General features: G+C 37.3%; 1 protein-coding gene across 2 annotated transcripts in view; it reads right to left on the reverse strand.

Annotated features, from left to right (window-relative positions):
• Positions 1-7,686: 7,686 nt before the first annotated feature.
• Positions 7,687-19,849, reverse strand: part of tmem150c (transmembrane protein 150C) — a 56,202-nt gene continuing 44,039 nt past the window's right edge. For both annotated transcript variants that reach the window (XM_012955415.3, XM_002936457.5), the window contains exons 3-9: positions 18,218-18,304; positions 17,320-17,370; positions 17,196-17,228; positions 17,047-17,114; positions 12,270-12,397; positions 10,644-10,821; positions 7,687-9,009 (exon numbers count right to left, since the gene is read on the reverse strand). In XM_012955415.3, the coding sequence (XP_012810869.1) occupies positions 8,789-9,009; positions 10,644-10,821; positions 12,270-12,397; positions 17,047-17,114; positions 17,196-17,228; positions 17,320-17,370; positions 18,218-18,304 (766 nt within the window). In that variant the 3' untranslated portion in view covers positions 7,687-8,788. The remainder of the gene's footprint in view (positions 9,010-10,643; positions 10,822-12,269; positions 12,398-17,046; positions 17,115-17,195; positions 17,229-17,319; positions 17,371-18,217; positions 18,305-19,849) is intronic.

A 19,849-nucleotide genomic window follows, 5' to 3' on the forward strand; every position in this document is an offset into this window, starting at 1 on the left:
TATATCTGATGATTTGGTTAGACATTTATGGTTTTGATTCCTTTTCTGTGGGGGAAGGAAATGAAACCCTGGCTATAGATTGAGGCTGAGAGTGATTAGTTTGTAATGCTGCTGCATTGTTTGCAAGTGCCGTAGAATAGTCATACAGTCGCATGTTGTATGTACAGCACTGGACAGAGAACCTTTCAAAGCTGCAGCTATAAGAGTATGCTTCAGTTCATGTTGAGAGATTTTTATAATTAAGATTCATGTTAAAGTCACCTGCATGGCTATGGCCTAACAAATAATCCTTCGACAATAGTAAAGGTACACTTGGTGACCATTAAAGGGATACAACGCCGGGCCCTATATTGAATCTCAGTCTCGACCTGAAAGGTACTCTTTTGCTGGAATCACTTCATTGTCAGAGCTGTATTGTAGAGTAGGCTGAAATTACGGCTCCTACAATTTCCTAAGTCATTATTCTCCGTTGGACTAGCTGTGGCTCCAAAAATGTATCAAGTTCTATGGCATTACTGCCATATGAGTGAAACGTGGAAAATGGCACATGCCAAAAAAAAATAAGGTGCATGACAAATTTTTGTGCCTGTTTTGTGAAACAATCCGCCAATGACGAAACGTGGAAATTTGCAGCAAATCCATGCCTGGCGAAAAATTCCGCTCATCGCTAATTACTGCATCACTTGGACTAAAAAAATGTCGGTATCATTTTAATATGCTGCGGTCAAGTTGGGCATTCAACTAGTAACTAATCAGAAGGTAATTATATTATAAACCCCTTTTAAGATTTACATTTTTATTTACATTACTTTTAAAAGAATGCATGCCTACTGATACTCCTGATATAGAGATTTTCCTGTTTCTGTATGTTTCTTACTCTTGATATATGAGAGACTCTTCAACATCATTCAGACAGGTTTAACCTGCTGTCATAATCAACAGGATAACTGCTTTTGGTGTTGTCTGTAAGCATATGTGGGGTTATGTAATAAAAATTTGCCCAGGTGCTATAACTCATACCAACCAATAAGATGTTTGCTTTTAAACCAGTAAATGTTACCTGCTGATTGGCAGCTATTGGTTACTGCTCCTGGGCAAACTTAGTGCCTCTTATTACAAAACCCAAATAGGGTTGCGTGTCAATTATTGGAGGCTCTAGTTAGCCAGACACCCAAATGAAAAAGAGTAGTGAGGATGTTAGGCATAGTGATAAAGTTACAATAGTTGAAGCTTATTGTGTGGTAGAAGAAGAATAAAGAAGTTTCAACAAGCTCAGCTTAGTTTTTAATAATGGTAAATACAAACTTAAAAAAATAAACTTTGTACTATATATATATCTGTGTGGCTCTAAAAATGTGGCATTATACCATTTTATGCAACTTTATATATTTAATTTTGCAAGCAGACTTTTAATTACAATACACAGATCTAATTTTTACTACTGTAAATAGCCATTGATAGGTATATATATATATATATATATATATATATGTAAAAAATTTTTAGTTAATGTATATATATTTTTAGTAAAGATTAAATTAATCTTCTCAAGCGCAAGTAAAATGTTCAAAGGTCCCTTCTCACCGGCATCAATGTAAATTGGGAAACTATATGTATCACGCAGTGGCCTAAAGATGCCTCGCTGGGCAACTTCAGGAAACATAGGCAATGCTATATTTTCCCACTGCATTTTACATTTATGATGGTGGGAAGGGAACTTTGGATGTTTTGTACATTTTGACACCAGCCCTTGTGTGGATGACAAAAAAATCCTGTGTGCCTGTGCCCTTATAACAAAGACTATAATGGAGCCACTTTGTGATACCATTGCTTTTTTCAAAATATCACTGTTATGCTTTAGCTGGAGTTAAAGGTATGCTCGAGGAGTTAAGCACAGCATCATACTTTGTACATATGAAATAGAAACTGAATTAGAATTACAAACAAAGCCTGATTAAAAGAGTGAGGTGTGTCATACTTTGTCAAGGGCAAATAAGTGATAAGGGAAGACAAATGATATATTAGCCTTTAATAACGAGTCTTGTAAAGAAGGCATTTATTTTGGTTAATGCATTCTATGGATTGTTCCTCTAACTCATCTAAATTTATTAACAAATATGTAGAATGTCTTAAAGGAACAGTAACTCCAAAAAATGAAAGCGCTTTAAAGTAATAAAAATATAATGCACTGTTGCCCTGCACTGGTAAAACTGGTGTGTTTGCCACAGTAACACTACTATAATTTATATAATAAGCTGCTGTGTAGCCACGGGGGCAGCCATTCAAGCTGGAAAAAAGGAGAAAAGGCACAGGTTACATAGCAGATACCAGATAAGTTCTGTAGAGTACAATAGCCTGTGCCTTTTCTCCTTTGAATGGCTGCCTCTATGGCTACATAGCAGCTTATTTATATAAATTATAGTAGACTTTCTGAAGTAAACACACAACTTTTACCAGTGCAGGGCAGCAGCACATTATATTTTAGTTACTTTTATACACTTTCATTTTTTGATGTTACTGTTCCTTTAAAGGACAATAAAAGGTTAATATAAATTAAAAGTAAGTCTAAAGGCATTCTTTTTAAGTACTTACTGCATATCTAAATTCCCAGATCCCTGCTTGCTTCTCTGAGATATGGTGCTGGCAGCCTACAGCAGTGTGAAGACTACAGTGACATCACTGAAATCTCTCTCCCCTTCCTGTAGGTGCCAGCGGCAGCCTTCCTATTCTCTGAGCATGTGTGTAACTTGATCCTGTCTCCTGTTCTGAGCTACACATGCCCACCAGCCAATCAGAAGCGGATCTGGCAGAGGGGAGGGGGGGGAGGGAATGAAACACATGTGCAGTATGAAGCAAGGAGGGAAAGGGAGGGAGAATACCTTTTTAGAGATGGCTGCCTGTTCTAGGAATTGTGACTGAGTAAATATTTGATTAGGTGAGCCAAAAGTGTGGCGTTTTTACTAAACAATAGGAGGACTATTGGGCAGTATGCTTTTTAAAATTTGACTTGCATTCTCCTTTAAGTGGTCTTTCTCAGGGTGTTTCTCAGCCTGCATTTATCCACAGAATTAGCCCTGTGTACCCATACCCTTATAAATACTGTGATTCCAGGGATTACACACAGGAGAAAAACACTTAAAGCAAATAAGCTACATTTATAAAAATATGCTTGTTAAGCTAGGGCGCATAGGAGTGTACCACTTTTACATTTACAGGAGTGTACATGATGCAACACAAATGTTGCCAATAGTTTATGGGAGTGTACTGCTTTTACCTTTGAGTTGATGTTGCAACAATAATGTAGGTTCATGGGAGAGTAAAACTTTTACTTAACTGGAGGTCTTTTAATAAGTATATTTTTATGAAGGTAAACTGTAGTGTTTGATTTCTGAACTCTAAAACATGTAAAAACAGTCCATAAAAAATTTGCCTTCTGAAAGCTATTAAAGAAATTATTACTAAAAAGAGACACTAAAGGGCCTTTATTAAATGATATACACTAGAAAACCAGTAAAATAAATGGTGTATTTAAAAACTGTGTATTTCTCCTTTTTAATCCCGGAAAGAACTAGTCACAGTATTTATAAGGGGCTAATTTGGCAGATAAATGCAGGCACACAGAGCAGCAGCTCCAGGAGCAGGCACTTGAGAAAGCTAATCCAAATATGTGGGCTGATTTTTGTCCTATGTTTATCTGCAGGCCAAGAATCAGCCCCATATGGCAGCACCCTAAAGGTGTATATGTACTTCTACACTGCAATAATTGATAGCATTAATTTACATTATATTGACATGGTGTAACCAATTACAGAGCAAGTAGTGGTGTTAAAAATAGTATAAGAAGCAGTGATAGCGATGATCATTTTTTCGATAGCCTTTTCCGTTGCTTGAATTTTTGCATTGGGCTAACTAAGCATTCACCTTAAATTAATAAAGAGCTTCATAAAAACACTCCTAAACTTCATTTACTGTTTAACCTCTGAAAATATATTACAGATGTACAGTATTTATGATATGCAAATGTGGAGTTTCTGTAAAGGGTGTTACTAGTTCACAGATTCTGCCTGTCATTATCAACTTCCCATAATCCTCCTTATCACTCTCAAAAGCATTCCTGCAATGTGGTTATGTAAAAGTGGCCTGATGCCTTGTAGGCGTGATTAGCAAAAACACAGAAAACAAACAAGCTAATATATTTGTTCCTAGACTTTAATAATATAGCTGTGTACTAAGAACAATTCAATATGGGTATTGTGGATTAAAATATTACTTATATAAATGTATACTGTGCTTCTCCCAACATATTATTAAAGTATAATAGTGCGTAAGCTTATGCTGCTTTAAAGGTTATGTCAAGGCAATATGTCCCCTTAACTAGACTGCCCAATGGCCATTGTGTTGCACTTGACTGTGTGGCACTTGTTAAAAGTGTCAGAGACTAAAGCCGCAAAGAAGGACAACCATTTTGTGCCACATACACAGAATCACTACAGAGAAGTCAATGATAAAATCTGATCAGTACCCAGGCAGCAGCTTATGCCATGAATTTTAAACTCACCCCTTTTCTTTCCCTCCTCTTTTGCCCAATGACCGGTTACCTGCACCTTTTGTGGCCTATTGTCCACAAACTATACAACAGCAGGAGAAGGGGTAAGTCCAGAATTCTGAGAAGTGTTAAATACAACAACTTTATAGTAAAAAGCTTTTAAAGGAGAAGAAAAGGCTAATAAAGAGTTAATCTCAAGCTGCAGGCATACCCTCAGTTCTCTCAATAGTGCCCTTAAGTCTCCCCATATTTCACCTGTTCAGATGATCAGAAGCCAAACAGGAAGAAAAAACGCTGAGCTGTGTAAAGAAAGTTCCCATAATGCCTCACTCCTGCACAGACACCCAGACCAAGTGTACATGCTCAGTTAATTAGACTATGGGTGAGCTTCCTGCTGATAGGCTTAGATCCATATTCCTAAGGGGGGAGTGAGTTCTTGAGGGAGGGGGGGGAGCAGGAGAGAGGAGAGAACAGAAAGCTGTGTGTCTCTGGCACAGGAATTAGACACAACAAATCTTTTGACAGAGAACTCAGTGCAGCGTTTCTGTAAGTGCTTATGGCTGTATTTACATAGACCTTAATGTATAAAGCTTACTTAGTTTTTACCTTTTTTTCTCCTTTAATTAAGCTTTAAACAGTATTTTAATTGCTATTTTAGAAGGTTTAACCAATAAAATACAACACCGGTTTGATGAAAACAGTCTATATCTATTGATTCACATTTATTTATTTATTTTCACAGGACAGTTTCTGACTAAATGAATAGTAACTATAACTAAATAACTGCAAAACATCTGACAAGAACATCAATTACTAGAAATGTCTGAAATCACAAATGTTCAACAAATGATCTTGCGGAGAAAAGCAATTACTGGAATACTTTTGCAATTCACATTAAAATGTTAACTTCCTTAATGTAAGGAAACAAATATAAAACATTTTCCTATTCTATGTAAAAAAAAAAAAAAAAAAAGAAAACATTCAGTACAATAAGAACTGACAGCCCTGTTAATCTGATTGGCTAGGGCAAAATCTGTTTTCTTTAATAATGCCAAGAACCCACGTGGCAATATAAAATCCTAATGTAACATTATAAAGCATTCCATGCACATATGGATCTGCTCCACAGGCCAGCTTGCCAATTGTATCTTTGGCCATCCAAATGTATCTTTGTGGTCATCCAAGAGGTGATTTAGAGATTAGGCTTCAGTATAAAGATAAACCAACGACTTGCCTTGAAAAGTCAGATTATTTCTACTCTGCAAGTGTTATATTCTGACACTCATACCAAAGTTGGCACACTGCTTACTTTTAAATGGTGCAAGTGGCGATGCTACAACAAGCAGAGTATAAGTATAGCAGGATAAGTGCAAAAACTGGCTCAGATTTCCCTGTATTACTTTTTATGTCTATGCAAATGAATGAGAATTTTCCAGTTTAAAAGAAGTATAATCACTCATTAATCAGTTCATTGGCTTCTGATGGCCATTTAGCAATATTCCAGCTGCGCTGAGCAGTGTGCTAGGAATTACAACAAGAATTAATGATCTCTGCACTGCTTCCTACTTTAGTATAGCTGCCATGAAAAATATCTGGCGTAATGTTATGAAGAGATGTAGATGGATTAGGTTATATATTCTGTAACTATTTCACTAGTTATCAACATTAATGTGACAAAATGAAAAGAAAAAGAGATTTGTGCACCAACGCATAGTTCTCAGCAGAGAGAAAGAAGAAATTAAGTTCACACTCACACATGCAAACTTCATCAAATATACGTTTGAGCGATTCTGTACAGATACTGGAAGTTCCTTATTACATACTTTTGAACTGATTGCTTAAAGGGATATGATTATTCCATAATTCCACTACTCTGCTTCAATGTGAAGCAGAAACAGTATGTCCCCTGCACCCTAAACTGCTGTCTAACCAAAAAACAAACATTTTTGCTCTCTGCCTTGTTCACAGCCCCCACCATTACATCATTTTTGTGTCCCACACAACCTGAACCCAGCCGCCTTACAGCTTTAAAAATTTATTTAAAAAAATGTTTACTATTGTTTATCATGAGACAGTTTTGCTTGCTTAGTACACTGGTTTATATATCTTATAATTCTAAATATTTATATTCTGTCTTCTTCACTAATTTCATGACATAAACAACAAATGTTATTGTTAACCCTGCTCAAAAGGACTCATGTTTTCCAAAAAGTTATGTTTTGCCCAATTCTTGCTGTAGCAGTAGGTATGTGCAGTTTAAAGCAGAAGGAAAAGCTAATAAAGAGTTAATCTCAAGCTGCAGGCATACCTTCAGTTGTCTCAATAGTGCCCTTAAGTCTCCCCATATTTCTCCCATTCAGATGATCAGAAGGCAAACAGGAAGAAAAAATGCTGCGCTGTGAAAAGTAAGTTCCCATAATCTCTCACTCCTGCACCGATACCAAGTGTACATGCTCAGTTAGACTATGGGGCACATTTACTTACCCACGAACGTTCCGACGGCGTCCGAATGCGTTTTTTTTCGTAATCTGTATTTTGCAAATTTCGGAAAATTGACGCGACTTTTTCGTTGCCATTATGAATGTTTCGCAAAATTACGCAACTTTTTCGTAGCCGTTACGAATTGCGCGAAAAGTCGCGACTTTTTCGCAGCTTTCGCGCCGAGTACGAAAGATTCGGATTCATTCAAGCTTCAGTATGGTGACTTTTCTTGGGCCAGGTTGGAGCTGCAGGGTACCATTGAGTCCTATGGGAGGCTTCCAAAATCGTGCTAAGTCTGAAAGTTTCGCCCGCCGCTTACGAGCGCTCAATACGAAAAAGTCGCGACAAGATACGAGCGAATCATAGTGGTTACGAAAAAGTCGCGACAATTTCCGAAAAGTCGTAAAGGCGACGAAAAAATTGCAAAAAATACAAAAAAGTCGCAAAATGTTCCTTTTCCAATCGGAATTTTTCCAATTCGAATTCGTGTCTTAGTAAATCAGCCCCTATGAGTCAGCTTCCTGCTGATTGGCTCAGATCCACATTCCTAAGGGGGGGAGTAAGTTCTTAGCATTCTTAAGGGAGGGGGAGCAGGAGAGAGCTGCGTGTCTGGCACAGGAATTACAGAAATCTTTTGACAGAGAACTCAGTGCAGCGTTTCTGTGAGTGCTTATGGCTGTATTTACATAGACCTTTCTGATAAAGCTTACTTAGTTTTTACCTTTCTTTCTGCTTTAATTGAACCTTTTTAATTCTTCTTTTGTTTTAGCTCAGTTTATACTTTTTTTTTTTTACTTGACACCACTGTTATTTATTTTTATGTATAACAAGGGAGTGGTGCAATTATAATTTCCTTTTCATTACAAATTTACATGCTGCAAATACAGGACAAAGCTCCTCAATTTTGTAACAGGACAGTAGTAAACTGAATTTTACATTTTTTATAGTTGTGCTATTCACACTCCTGTTTTGCCATTACATTAGTTATTGCCTTGTGGGTAAATTAGGTTTGGATGGCAGTGACATTCCATTTGCAGGCCTAACATAAATGCCCTAATTAAAAATGCGTATGTGCCCACCTGCATAAAGACACACAAATCTGTAATAACTATGCATATTTGTTACTTGCTAACATCCTATGGAAATTCAGTTCATTCATATACCAGAACAAGTAGAATAACAAGTATGACACAAATAAATGTTGGCAGTGATGTACTGCTGATGCTCACATGCACTCTTAGGGGCCTATTCATTATGTTGTGTAAAATGAAATGTGCTGATAAAACGGTGTATAAGCTGTGTAAGATAAATGGACAAGTTCGGCATCCAAACACCAGATTTTACGCCGTTATTTTACGTAAATTCTGGCGGAAGAAAAAGCGTGTAAAAAAAAAAATGACGTCAATTTTATGTCATTTTTACATGGTGAAGCCTGGCGACATGGCCAATTTGGTTGCCGTCTGCTACACAGCATAATAAATCTGCCCCATACCACATCGCTAGCTGTTAGACTTATACAAACCTACAGGGACATACTGTATCAAGATGCTAACTTGATGACTTATGTAACATCCCAAATACGAGACAGTTTAAAAAAGAAATCATTTTACAAACACTGCAAAAGAAATGAAGAACTGTGTAAGTTGTTAATAATCCTCATTTTTCACATTAAAGTTACAAAACTAGTGTTCAGATTCCTAAGTTTATAGTACATATCAGATTGGTGGTTATGTTTGCAGAATTTGCCAGCCAAGTTGAGCTTTACACCTGATCAGTTTGGTATTCAGAGCATACATCAGAAAGGTTCTCAGAGAAGCTATGGAAAATCTCCTGGTGCTCCTGATTTTCAATGCAAATGATTTCAAATCGGCAGTGCCGGAACTCCACTGCAAAGGTGCCAAAGTATGTTAAGAAACACATGACAAGAACCCACTGGACACGTGGCGCATAAATGTGAAGGTTCTGTGACATGAAGATAAAGTCTGAACAATTTAACAGTTAAGGAAAACAAAAAAGGAAGCTGAATAAATCATTGCATGCTAAAAGATTAGATAGTTGTATGGATCTGCATGTACATGGTTGGTTATGTTATAGATGCATGGCTTAAAGGAAAAGTAACTCTAACATTTTTTAAGTAAAAAAGCTATTCTACCCTGCACCAATAACTGCCCTATCCTGCAAACCACTTAGTATTTTAAATGCTTTAATAGAAAATACCTGGTAAAACTTGGCTTCCTGTCAATTGAACTACGGCGAAACGGCGAAGGAAGAAGCAGCATCCACTATGCGACGATCGATTGATCTAGCCTAGCCTTCATTCTGTATAGGAAGGAGTCAGGCTAGGCTTGATCAATCGATCGTCGCATAGTGGTTGCTGCTCCTTCCATCGCCGTAGTTCAATTGACAGGAAGCCAAGTTTTACCAGGTATTTTCTATTAAAGATCCTACTAACAGATTTACCTATGTGTGAAAAAGCTCATTTTAACCCTTTCTCAACAAGTCATTTTACCTGTTCTCTCTTTTCCCCTTTAGAAAATCTAACTATTATTCCTCCCCTGTGCATCTGTAAGTATTTCATTCACTTGTAATTACTAATTTTACTTCATAACTAAAACTATGTAGAAAAAAACATTACATCACTCAATCAAAATGATATTTCATTTCACTACCTAATAAAATGATGTTACTGGGTTCTAAATCTCTCTTGTACTTCATCTTTTCCAGTTTACATACCAGTGTCATAAGGTCCTGTTTCCCTGAATGTATTTTTTATCAGAACATTATGCCAGGCCATTGCATACACTTGTTTGTCAAACTGGAATATATATTTATTGGCAGGTTGCCTGACTTGCATTTATGTCTTAGGAAATATAGCTCTGAGGTAATATTGTTTTTATAGTTTTATGCAAAATACTAAAAGTAACCCAATGCATTCACTATTCTGATCAGAGGAAAAATTAAAGGAACCCAATGTTAAATATTTTTTGTTAGACACTCACACAGTTTTAAACACTGTTGAAAAATAGAAAAGAAACACGTGCTAATGATATGCAACCACTAGAAATCCAGATGTTGCAAAACTACATCTGCCCAGTTTTCAGGGAGTTGTTGTTTTGCAGCAGCTCAAGTGCCAGCGATTGCCTATCCCTAAGGCTGATGCCACACGTGGCATTTTTACGCTGTGTATTTTCTCAGCCTAAAAACGCCGCACAGCCCCTGACTATGGCGTTTTTCAGCCAAGTACTGGTGACGTAGCAAATCCTGTTTCCCATGGTGCTAATAGTGCGAAATAGTAAAAAACACTGCGTATTTCCACTAGGTCTGGCAGCTGCCTTTGTGTATACATAGGAATAGCTTGCTGTGCAAATACTGGCGTATTTCGGCAAACGCTTGAAAAATCCACGGTAAGGTGTTTTCTAGCATATTTACGCATTGTGTGGTTTGCTTCGAGTCTTTTCAAGTTATTTCTATGGATGATGATATCGTGCGTTTTTCAGCCGCCGAGAGAATTATAAAATACGCAGCGTAAAAACGCAACACAATAACAATAACTAGTTCCTATATAACACTATCACCACTAGACTTTGTGGTACTTACTTTTAACAATAAAGGATACAAAGAATAACACAGATTGTTATGGCTGCTGCTAATAAAACTCTTGGAATTCCAGCTTTCCTTCCTTCTTTTTTTATATTAATTTTAAAGGTTAATGCAGCCTGAATCCAGCAGGCTAGAGTTCCAAAGCCAAAGGTCATGGATGTTCCAACATTATGTATTTGCTCATTGTTTTTCAGCTGAAAAAAAAAGAAATAGATTTAGAAAATTGTCTTCCCCTGTGTATAACATATGGAGAGAACTTGATGAATGTATCTGTTTGTACCCCAAATTATTATGTTAATCTGCATATTAGCCCATGAGTATCTTTGTCTAATGGAACTTCAATGAAGAACATCCCCCAGATTTTTTTTTCATAATGAAACAAAATAATTCTAAGCAACTTTCCAATACACATAAATGGAAATTTTCAATTATTTCAACGTTATTTGTAAATGCAAAGGAAAATGGTATTTGTATTTTCTGTGCTCCTGGGCTTTTAAAACAATGTAATAGAAGTTAGCTCTTCTCCTATCACTGCTCTCTTCTGCTTCAGAACCAAGAGTCAGAACCAATAAAATCAATTCAAACACCTTGAATAACTTAAATAGAACAAATCCTGCTTTCTGTAGCATATAGAAGTAACTGTAAAACCAATGAAAATGTGTAATTACTATTGGAAAGTTGCTTAACATGACATTTTCTCTCATCGTGCAACATAAAAGATTAGGCATGGAGTTCCCTTTTGAATTCCTGAAAATGGAAAATTCTTACTTACAGATTTATTAATGTGATTCTGACACTAACTAAACGCAAAGCTGGATTACTGACAAACACAATATTCAGGGGATGTGCAGCTATTTGGAATGTATTTTAGCTTCACCAAGTACCTAATACTCCCTCACCTGCAGCCAGAGTTGTCTGTGGTATTAGGGATGGGGATCCTCATGTGTACTACCTGTTGGTCAGGTGCAATTCTGACAAGCAGGAGGGATTGCTAGCTAAACAATCTGAGAAATGTTTCCAGTTTATCAGAGCTGAGCACGGGCATTGTACAAAAGGAAATCTGGCTCCCTCGTACTCTGGAGATCACAGAGAAGGCGGGCTGCAGATAAAGACAACTACTAATAACTCCACAGACCAGTGTCGTTCCTGAGCTGGAAATCCCATCCCAACATTAGTTTAGATAATGTTACTGATATAAAGCATACACAATAAATCTTCATATCTGTCAAATGTAAAACACATTAACACAAATGAAACCAAATGTTTTTTCAATGTATCTAAATGAAATGCACCTTTACAGTTGTCATATATTGATTCCTACTTTCTAAATTACATTCTGGGCAGCTCTAGAAATTCCCACTTTCTCAAATACAGGAAGCACAACTCAAAATAACTTAGCCATGTCTAGACATGACATATTTTGCAATTATTGGTAACCTATTAAATATTTTAACTCCCTATACTTATTTTTGCACACAGTGCTTAGGCACAGGGTATCTATCCCTTCCATTTGTATTAGTTTGCATTGTTCTTTCATTACTTATTTCCCCATGTGCTGAGCATTTCAACAGTTTGCAGCACTTTTTAAAATCCTGATCATAATAATACAATAAGCTAACAACAATAATAATAGTCTAATTACCTGAAAATTGCCCAGTAAGGTCATGCCAAATGATGTCAAGCACAAGGCGACAAGGCCACTCACACTGAGATATGGATTTATTGCTTTTGGCTTTAACTGTATGAAACGCAGGACAGCAATCACTAGGGCTGAAATCATAAGAAAAGTAGAATTTATATAGTTACTTTGGGTTGAAAAAAGACCAGAATCCATCAAATTCAACCCTTCCAAGTAAACCCAGTACACAGAAACCTATACTGACCCATCTATACACTCACATACATAAACCCTATATACCAACATCAATACTAACTGTACATTTTAGTATCACAGCCTTGGATATTATGTCCAAGAAATCATCCAGGCCCCTCTTAAAGGAGAATGCAAGTCAAAATTTAAAAAGCATACTGCCCAATAGTCCTCCTATTGTTTAGTAAAAACGCCACACTTTTGGCTCACCTAATCAAATATTTACTCAGTCACACTTCACATTTTCTAGAACAGGCAGCCATCTCTAAAAAGGTATTCTCCCTTCCTTTCCCTCCTTACTTCATACTGCACATGTGTTTCATTCCCTCCCCCCCTCCCCTCTGCCAGATCTGCTTCTGATTGGCTGGTGGGCATGTGTAGCTCAGAACAGGAGACAGGATCAAGTTACACACATGCCCAGAGAATAGGAAGGCTGCCGCTGGCACCTACAGGAAGCACAGAGAGATTTCAGTGATGTCACTGGAGTCTTCACACTGCTGTAGGCTGCCAGCCCCATATCTCAGAGAAGCAAGCAGGGATCTGGGAATTTAGCAGTAAGTACTTAAAAAGAATGCCTTTAGACTTACTTTTAATTTATATTAACCTTTCATTGTCCTTTAAAGGCATTAACAGAATCTGCCATCACTTGGAAGGGCATTCCACAACCTCACTGCCCTCACCGTGAAAAACCACCTACGCTGCTTCAAATGAAAGTTCCGTTCCTCTAATCTAAAGGGGTGGCCTCTGGTGCACTGATCGTTTTTATGGGAAAAAGAACATCCCCCATCTGCCTATAATCCCCTCTAATGTACTTGTACAAAGTAATCATGTCCTCTCTAAAGCGCCTTTTTTCCAGCCCAACCTTGACAGATGCCACCTTATTGAAAAAATGAGATGTTTATTCTAATATATTTTTCAAGACCTGTTTGATAATAGGTTGAAAAAGGATATAGCATATATTATTACAAACATTTATGCCTATTTTCACCCATATTGCTTTAGTTTTTTAGGTGATAGCTTTGGCATACTGAAATACTATAATTTCAGATGAGCAAAGATAGGATTGGTTTTCCTATAGAACTGATCTCAGTTCTCATATGTAAGCCAGCAGTTTCTAAAGAATGGATAGTTCTGAAATCTAAATTGTGACTTTTTATTTCTTTAAAGGAGAACAAATGGAGGCAAAAGCCCCCATAGCTTTCCCTCAATCGACCCCCCTTCAGGTCCCTGTCTGGAAAACTGACCTATGTGCAGAGTAGCACAGGGTACTTCCCATGTGCTACTGGGCAAGGGAAAGAAGAGGATCTGAAGATCCAGAAGATGGAGCTTATGAACTCCACTGCATTTATAGATCAGCTTTACAAAGAAAGGCACTTTTCTAATAGACTCTGTGGGGAGGGATCAGGAAGGTGGGCCAATTGAGGGTAGGCTACGGGGCTTTTGCCTGTGGGAGGGTTTAGTTCTCCTTAAAATATATGCATCTTGGCGTAGGCAAGGCCTTAGGGTTATGTGATCTGCATTACTGAACATGGTGTTATATCAGAGGCGGTGCTTGGGTGCCCATTATTATTTTGTCAAATAAACAAATAATGTCAATACAAAGTACAGTACAATATACTTTTTTTAATGCCAGCCCCTAAGTACAAACTGAAAGGTAAGGTATTGTAACCTGCTCTGGCTTCAGCTTTAAGAAGGTGGTAGATCAAGGGAGAACTGTACTTTGGTTCACTGCTGCACTGCTTTTCAATTTGTGGTAGTGGATACCACTACACTATTTTGTACAGTGTAATTTCTAATTCTTTTGCTTGGATAATTCTAATGCTTGAATAATTGCCCTTCCCACCTACCCCTGCCCTCTTTTTTTACAGAAGTATTCCTGATAATTTCATTGTCTAACTGGACATACTACTAATTCTTCAGAACATTTTGGTCCTATAATATGTATAATATGAAGAGCTTGGGAAGAGATAATAGGACATGCAGAGACAGAAGATATGAATATGAAGCAGAAGTTAGTGCATATTGAGGATTTTAAAACTAAACTCCTATCAATTAAAGATCAAATTGGTTTACCTAGTTTACCAAATTAAAGTGCATATGCATGTACAGCCACAGCTTGAAAATGTGGTCAAGTAAACTAAACTGTCTATTGTCCCTAGTTTAGATATTATTAGTGATTCTTTGGCCCCACATGATCTGATTGTTCACTTGTTTGTACAAATTGGGAAATACAGAAATGGGATCCATTATTCAAAAAAACTGTTTTCCAGAAAACCCTAAATTATGGGTATACAATCTCCCTTAGATTTCATTTAAATCAATTAATTAAATTTTTTTAAACATTAGTTCCTGTTTCTCTGTAACAATAAAACAGTGTCTTGTACTTGATCACAAATAAGATATAATTAATCCTTACTAGTGGCAAAACAATCCAATTGGGTTTAATTCATGTTTTAATGATTTTTTAGTAGACTTAAGGCAGTGATCCCCAACCAGTGGCTCATGAGCAACATATTGCTCACCAACCCCTTGGATGTTGCTCTCAGTGCCCCCAAACCAGTTAGTTATTTTTGAATTCTTGACTTGGGGGCAAGTTTTGGTTGAATAAAAACAAGATTTACTACCAAATAAAGCCTCCTGTAAGCTGATAGTGTGCATAGAGGCTACCTAATAGCCAACCTTAGCCCTTATTTGGCACCTCCATGAACTTTTATAATGCTTGTGTCGCTCTTCAAATCTTTTTACATTTGACTGTGGCTCACAAGTAAGATGTTGGGGATCCCTGACTTAAGGTATGGAGATCCAATTCACACAAATGCATCGTATCCAGAAACCCCAGGTCCCATACATGCATTTGTTTGGCAGTTTTAAAGGGTAGCTATGGTCATGTGTTATGTCATCATCCTAATTTTTGGATAGACATTTTTAATGCCCAGTATCTCACTACTGTTATTGTTTCTACAACAAAATCTAAATCTATACCAACAAGTACTGCAACACTTTACACTATAACTACCTTGTTTAATAATATTCACTTTACCCCACGTAAGGTTAACAGAGCAGACAAAGTAGTAAATCAATTGCAAAATATGTGTTTCTGTAGAATACAGCTATGGTCTTGACTGAACCCTTATTTTTTTATAATATGGATACTATTGAGGTGGGGTCGCCAGTACAGATCTAAGAAACTCTTTTCTAGACATCCCCTTTTTAAAAACATGCATGCATTAGGTACAATGGCTTTCCACAATCAGCAATTTGTAGGTAATATATCTCTATAATAATTGCATTAATATTGTAGATAATTGAGCAAATGCATTACTGCAGATGATACAAGACAGGGAAGTCAATAAGTTAGCAGCATATACACACATTTATGCATTGCAAACCAAAGTAGTAATATAAAAATGCAACTGCATTAAAACATTAACTGAGCACTGCAACTGTGCTATTCTGATGTATCTTTATATAGCTCTTACATAAAATCGATAACAATTGTTCTTGTTTCAGATTTTTTATAGCTCCTGTATGGATCGATAAGCAGGTGAATCATAGACTTACCCTTTGTGTTTCTGAGCTATGTATCCTACATTGAACTTCCCTAAAAAATATTGTTATTCTCTGGGTTTATCTTCTATACTAATCATTTAGTAAACCATGAAACACAATTGGCCAAACTGCCCATGCATTCATACACCGCCATAGGGAGATGTACTGCACTGCAGGGTTTAATGAACTTTTCAGAAGCAACAATGTGGAAAACGTAATGGTCTAATTACTCCAGCAGCATAGTTTAGGAGATTTATTTTAAATGAAGAAAAATAATCACTGAAATGGCCATGGAATTTCCCACTTCAGTGCTTCTGGTCTACAAAAAAGTGACATGGTTTCCTTAAACACAGATTTGAAAAAAAAACAGAATGATCCTAAGAACAGACAGAAATGGTTTAAAATAAGACCTGTCAACCTCTCATTTATCTTATATACAGGGGAAAATGTAGTTAGTTTAAAGCAGACAGAACAGTATTGTCTTGCTCAAACACTGATCCTCCACATGGCTATATATTTTTATAGCATATATTTTATGGCATAGTGCCAAAACAATTCAAGAGATAACAAACTGTGCTTGCAAAGTGTAACATGCTCTAGACTTAGTTCTCTAGATTTAATGTTATCTTACTTTGAGTCAGTTGCATTCGTCTACCAATGCCCCCAAAGATGTCAGACTATGCTGTCTGTGCTTGGCAATGTGCCAGCCAATCTACTTTCATAAGATTTTCCCACACTGAGAATTTAGTCTGCAAGGAGATTAAGAGGGTTATGGGAAGGCAGTATCTTCAAGCAGCGTTAGTAAAACATTTATTTTACTTTGTAGTTTTCTATCACAGCAGAAAGAAACAGTGAGCGGGCTAAAGAGGACAAGAAGGATTTGTTTGTTGGAAGAATGCCACCACATCTATTTCCTTACTGTCATGTATAGCCAGATTGCACAACTGCTATTTTTATGTTAAATTAAAAAAAAAATCAAATTCAGGCTTTTCCTACCTACCTAGAAATGCTGCCATGTTCATGACTTGGCTAAACACACAGCTTGCAGGGGGCTCGTCACCTGCAATACTATAAAATATAAAGCATATCTTTATAGCTACAACATTATTAATATACTGCAGTCAATCCAGTTTAAGTACACTTATTTACCTTATATACGGAGGCCTTTTTGCGGGTGGTCTGCTATAGTAAAACAAGGATAGTAAAATCAAGGTTAAAAATTGAAAACAGCTGTAATTACAGTATTTAAAAAAAGAATGGAAAATGTGATTACCTGTCTAGGTTTAATGGAAAAATTCTATTGTCTTCTATGGCAATAAAATATCTGTGTAAGAAAAGTGAAGTAAAATTAAATACTTGAGATTTTTACAATAACATAAGAAATGAATAAGTGAAGAAACTACATATGACAGCTGGCAACATTCTCAATCATTGCTGTGATGCAGAGGCAGAGAATTGCCCAATATTTAACATGTGTGTGTTTTGGTGATTTACAGGTGTGAACTGGTAAACAATGTGGGCGCTTACAGTCTGAGCCTGAGTTGTGAACAATGCAGAGGGTGAACACTGTAGAGACTAAAAGGTGTGAACAATGCAGGGGGCCAGTTAATCTCAGTACTGATACCATTTCAAGCTTACTCAAAGGTAAGCAGTCACAGCAGCCAGACAGGGGTGGGGGGCCACACAGCCGCCAGTTGGACAGCCCTGATATAGATTAAAATGAACTCCCGCCTAGTGGTAGATATGAGAATAACCCAAGCAGGAGAATAGGAGACAAGTCATGGCAAGATTTGGGAAAAGCAGTTGCACAGTGCTAAACTGGCTGTTTCTGAAAGCTCACAATCAGGTGTACACAGTGTAATGTAGTAATAAAAGCTATTCCATAAAATCATGACAGAATCCCTTTAAGGCAAAATTCCTAGCCAAAGTGTATTAAGAGATTAAGAAAGATTTTAAGGGATAATCCCTTATATTTCAAGTGCTCACAATAAACTGCAGTTTTGGGTCAGTTGCCCCTTCAGGCAAAGTGAAAATGTAAACATATTCATAATGACAAAAAATTGTCTAGAAGTTAAATTCCAAAAGTACATAGTGTGGCTAGTCCAACTTATTTTTATTAAGACAACAGGCTTAGTTTAACTTTAGGTGCATTTATTTGTGTGTATACTTACACTATCCATAAGCCAACAGCTGTGAACACAGCCATTACAAGAGGCAGGAACATCCATACACTGCATTTCTTTAAGTCCATCCTGGTTCTGTGAACAAAATGAAAGTGTTATATTTATTTCTGCATACATACTCTTGCCCAATGTTGATAAATGTTGGTAAATAAGTACAGTACAACTAATCTTCCTCACTTGAACATGGATTGCTAGAATGAAGAGCTTGAACTTGTGTCCCACAATCCACAACTCGACAGATAATACATTATCCATAGATCAGATTTTACAAGCAAACATATAAAACAAAATACCGCATAGAGGCAAACCTGAAACCATTTATTTGTAATTGGAGAACAAGCTCAGTTAGTACAAATATGTGCTGAAGGACTGTTCGTCAGGCAAAAGAAATACTAAGAAGATCCCTTATTAAGGTACCAAAGCAGCCAAAAATCAGCATGTATCCCTTGAATAAATATAGATTGTTTATTGCAACAATCTAGTATCCTATGGTATAAATCAGACTATTACAGTTACTGTACATGTCATTTTTACTCTCCTCTTCCCCCCTCCCAATTTACATAGATTTTCCATTCCCAAGAACCGAAAATGAATTCTACTTTTTAATGAATTTACATTACAATTTATCATGTTACTCTTGGTTCCCTGGGGTTCCTCTAAATATTTATTATGTACTATTTAGGCAGATCAGGCTAAAATGAAGGTAATGTATTTCTGGTGCAAAAGGAAAAAAAATGGCAACCTGTGTCAAAAGTAGCTCCGGGCAAGGGACAAAGTATAAAAAAGCAATGGTACATGTTGTGTCTGGATCACACTAAAATGTCACTGGTTTTCTGGCCTTGTTGTTCGAAAGTATCTCAAGAGGAGCTGCCTACCAAAACTGTGACAGATATTAGATACAAATACAGGTATATTCCAAACTTCAAAATATGCTATTTCAGCTTGAGTATCTTCCATGCTTTATGTGGGTTCAGGGAACACCTATATGCCTCTCCCCCGCCTGCACCTCTAGGATCCTGATGCAGTCCAAAGGCTTAAAGCAGGTCTGTGCACAGGTTGACGCAGGTCGGCACACAAAGGTCTGCATTCATTTACAGGTGGCTTAACGCAGTATGTGAATAGCAAAAAACAAGTGCGTGACTGAGGCCTTTTTTGCACTTTGCAAGCTGCCTTCGCTTTGCACATGAGGCCTAAGATTTCTACTGTAAATTGTTACAATCTGATATATTAGCTGCCTCCCTCAGCCTCTACTGAGCATACATAAAGGCAGGGATCCCCAACCTTTCTTACTCGTGAGCCACAGTCAAATGTAAAAAGACTTGGAGAGCAACACAAGCATCATAAGGGCTGTGCCAGACAGGGAGATTAGTCGCTGCGTGACAAATCTCCCTTGTCGGGGACGACTAATCTCCACGAATTGCCATCCCACCGGTGAGAATGTAAATTGCCGGTGGGATGCCATACGCCATATAAGTCGCGGAAGTTGCCTCGAGAGGAAACTTTTGCGACTTCGGCAAAATCACGGCGCCCACCAGCGATTTACATTCTCGCCAGTGGGATGGCATTTCGGGAGATTTGTGGCACGACGACTAATCTGCCCGTCTGTCACAGCCCCAAAAA

The sequence above is a fragment of the Xenopus tropicalis genome, chromosome 1, assembly GCF_000004195.4.
Source record: "Xenopus tropicalis strain Nigerian chromosome 1, UCB_Xtro_10.0, whole genome shotgun sequence".
Taxonomy (NCBI): Eukaryota; Metazoa; Chordata; class Amphibia; order Anura; family Pipidae; genus Xenopus; species Xenopus tropicalis.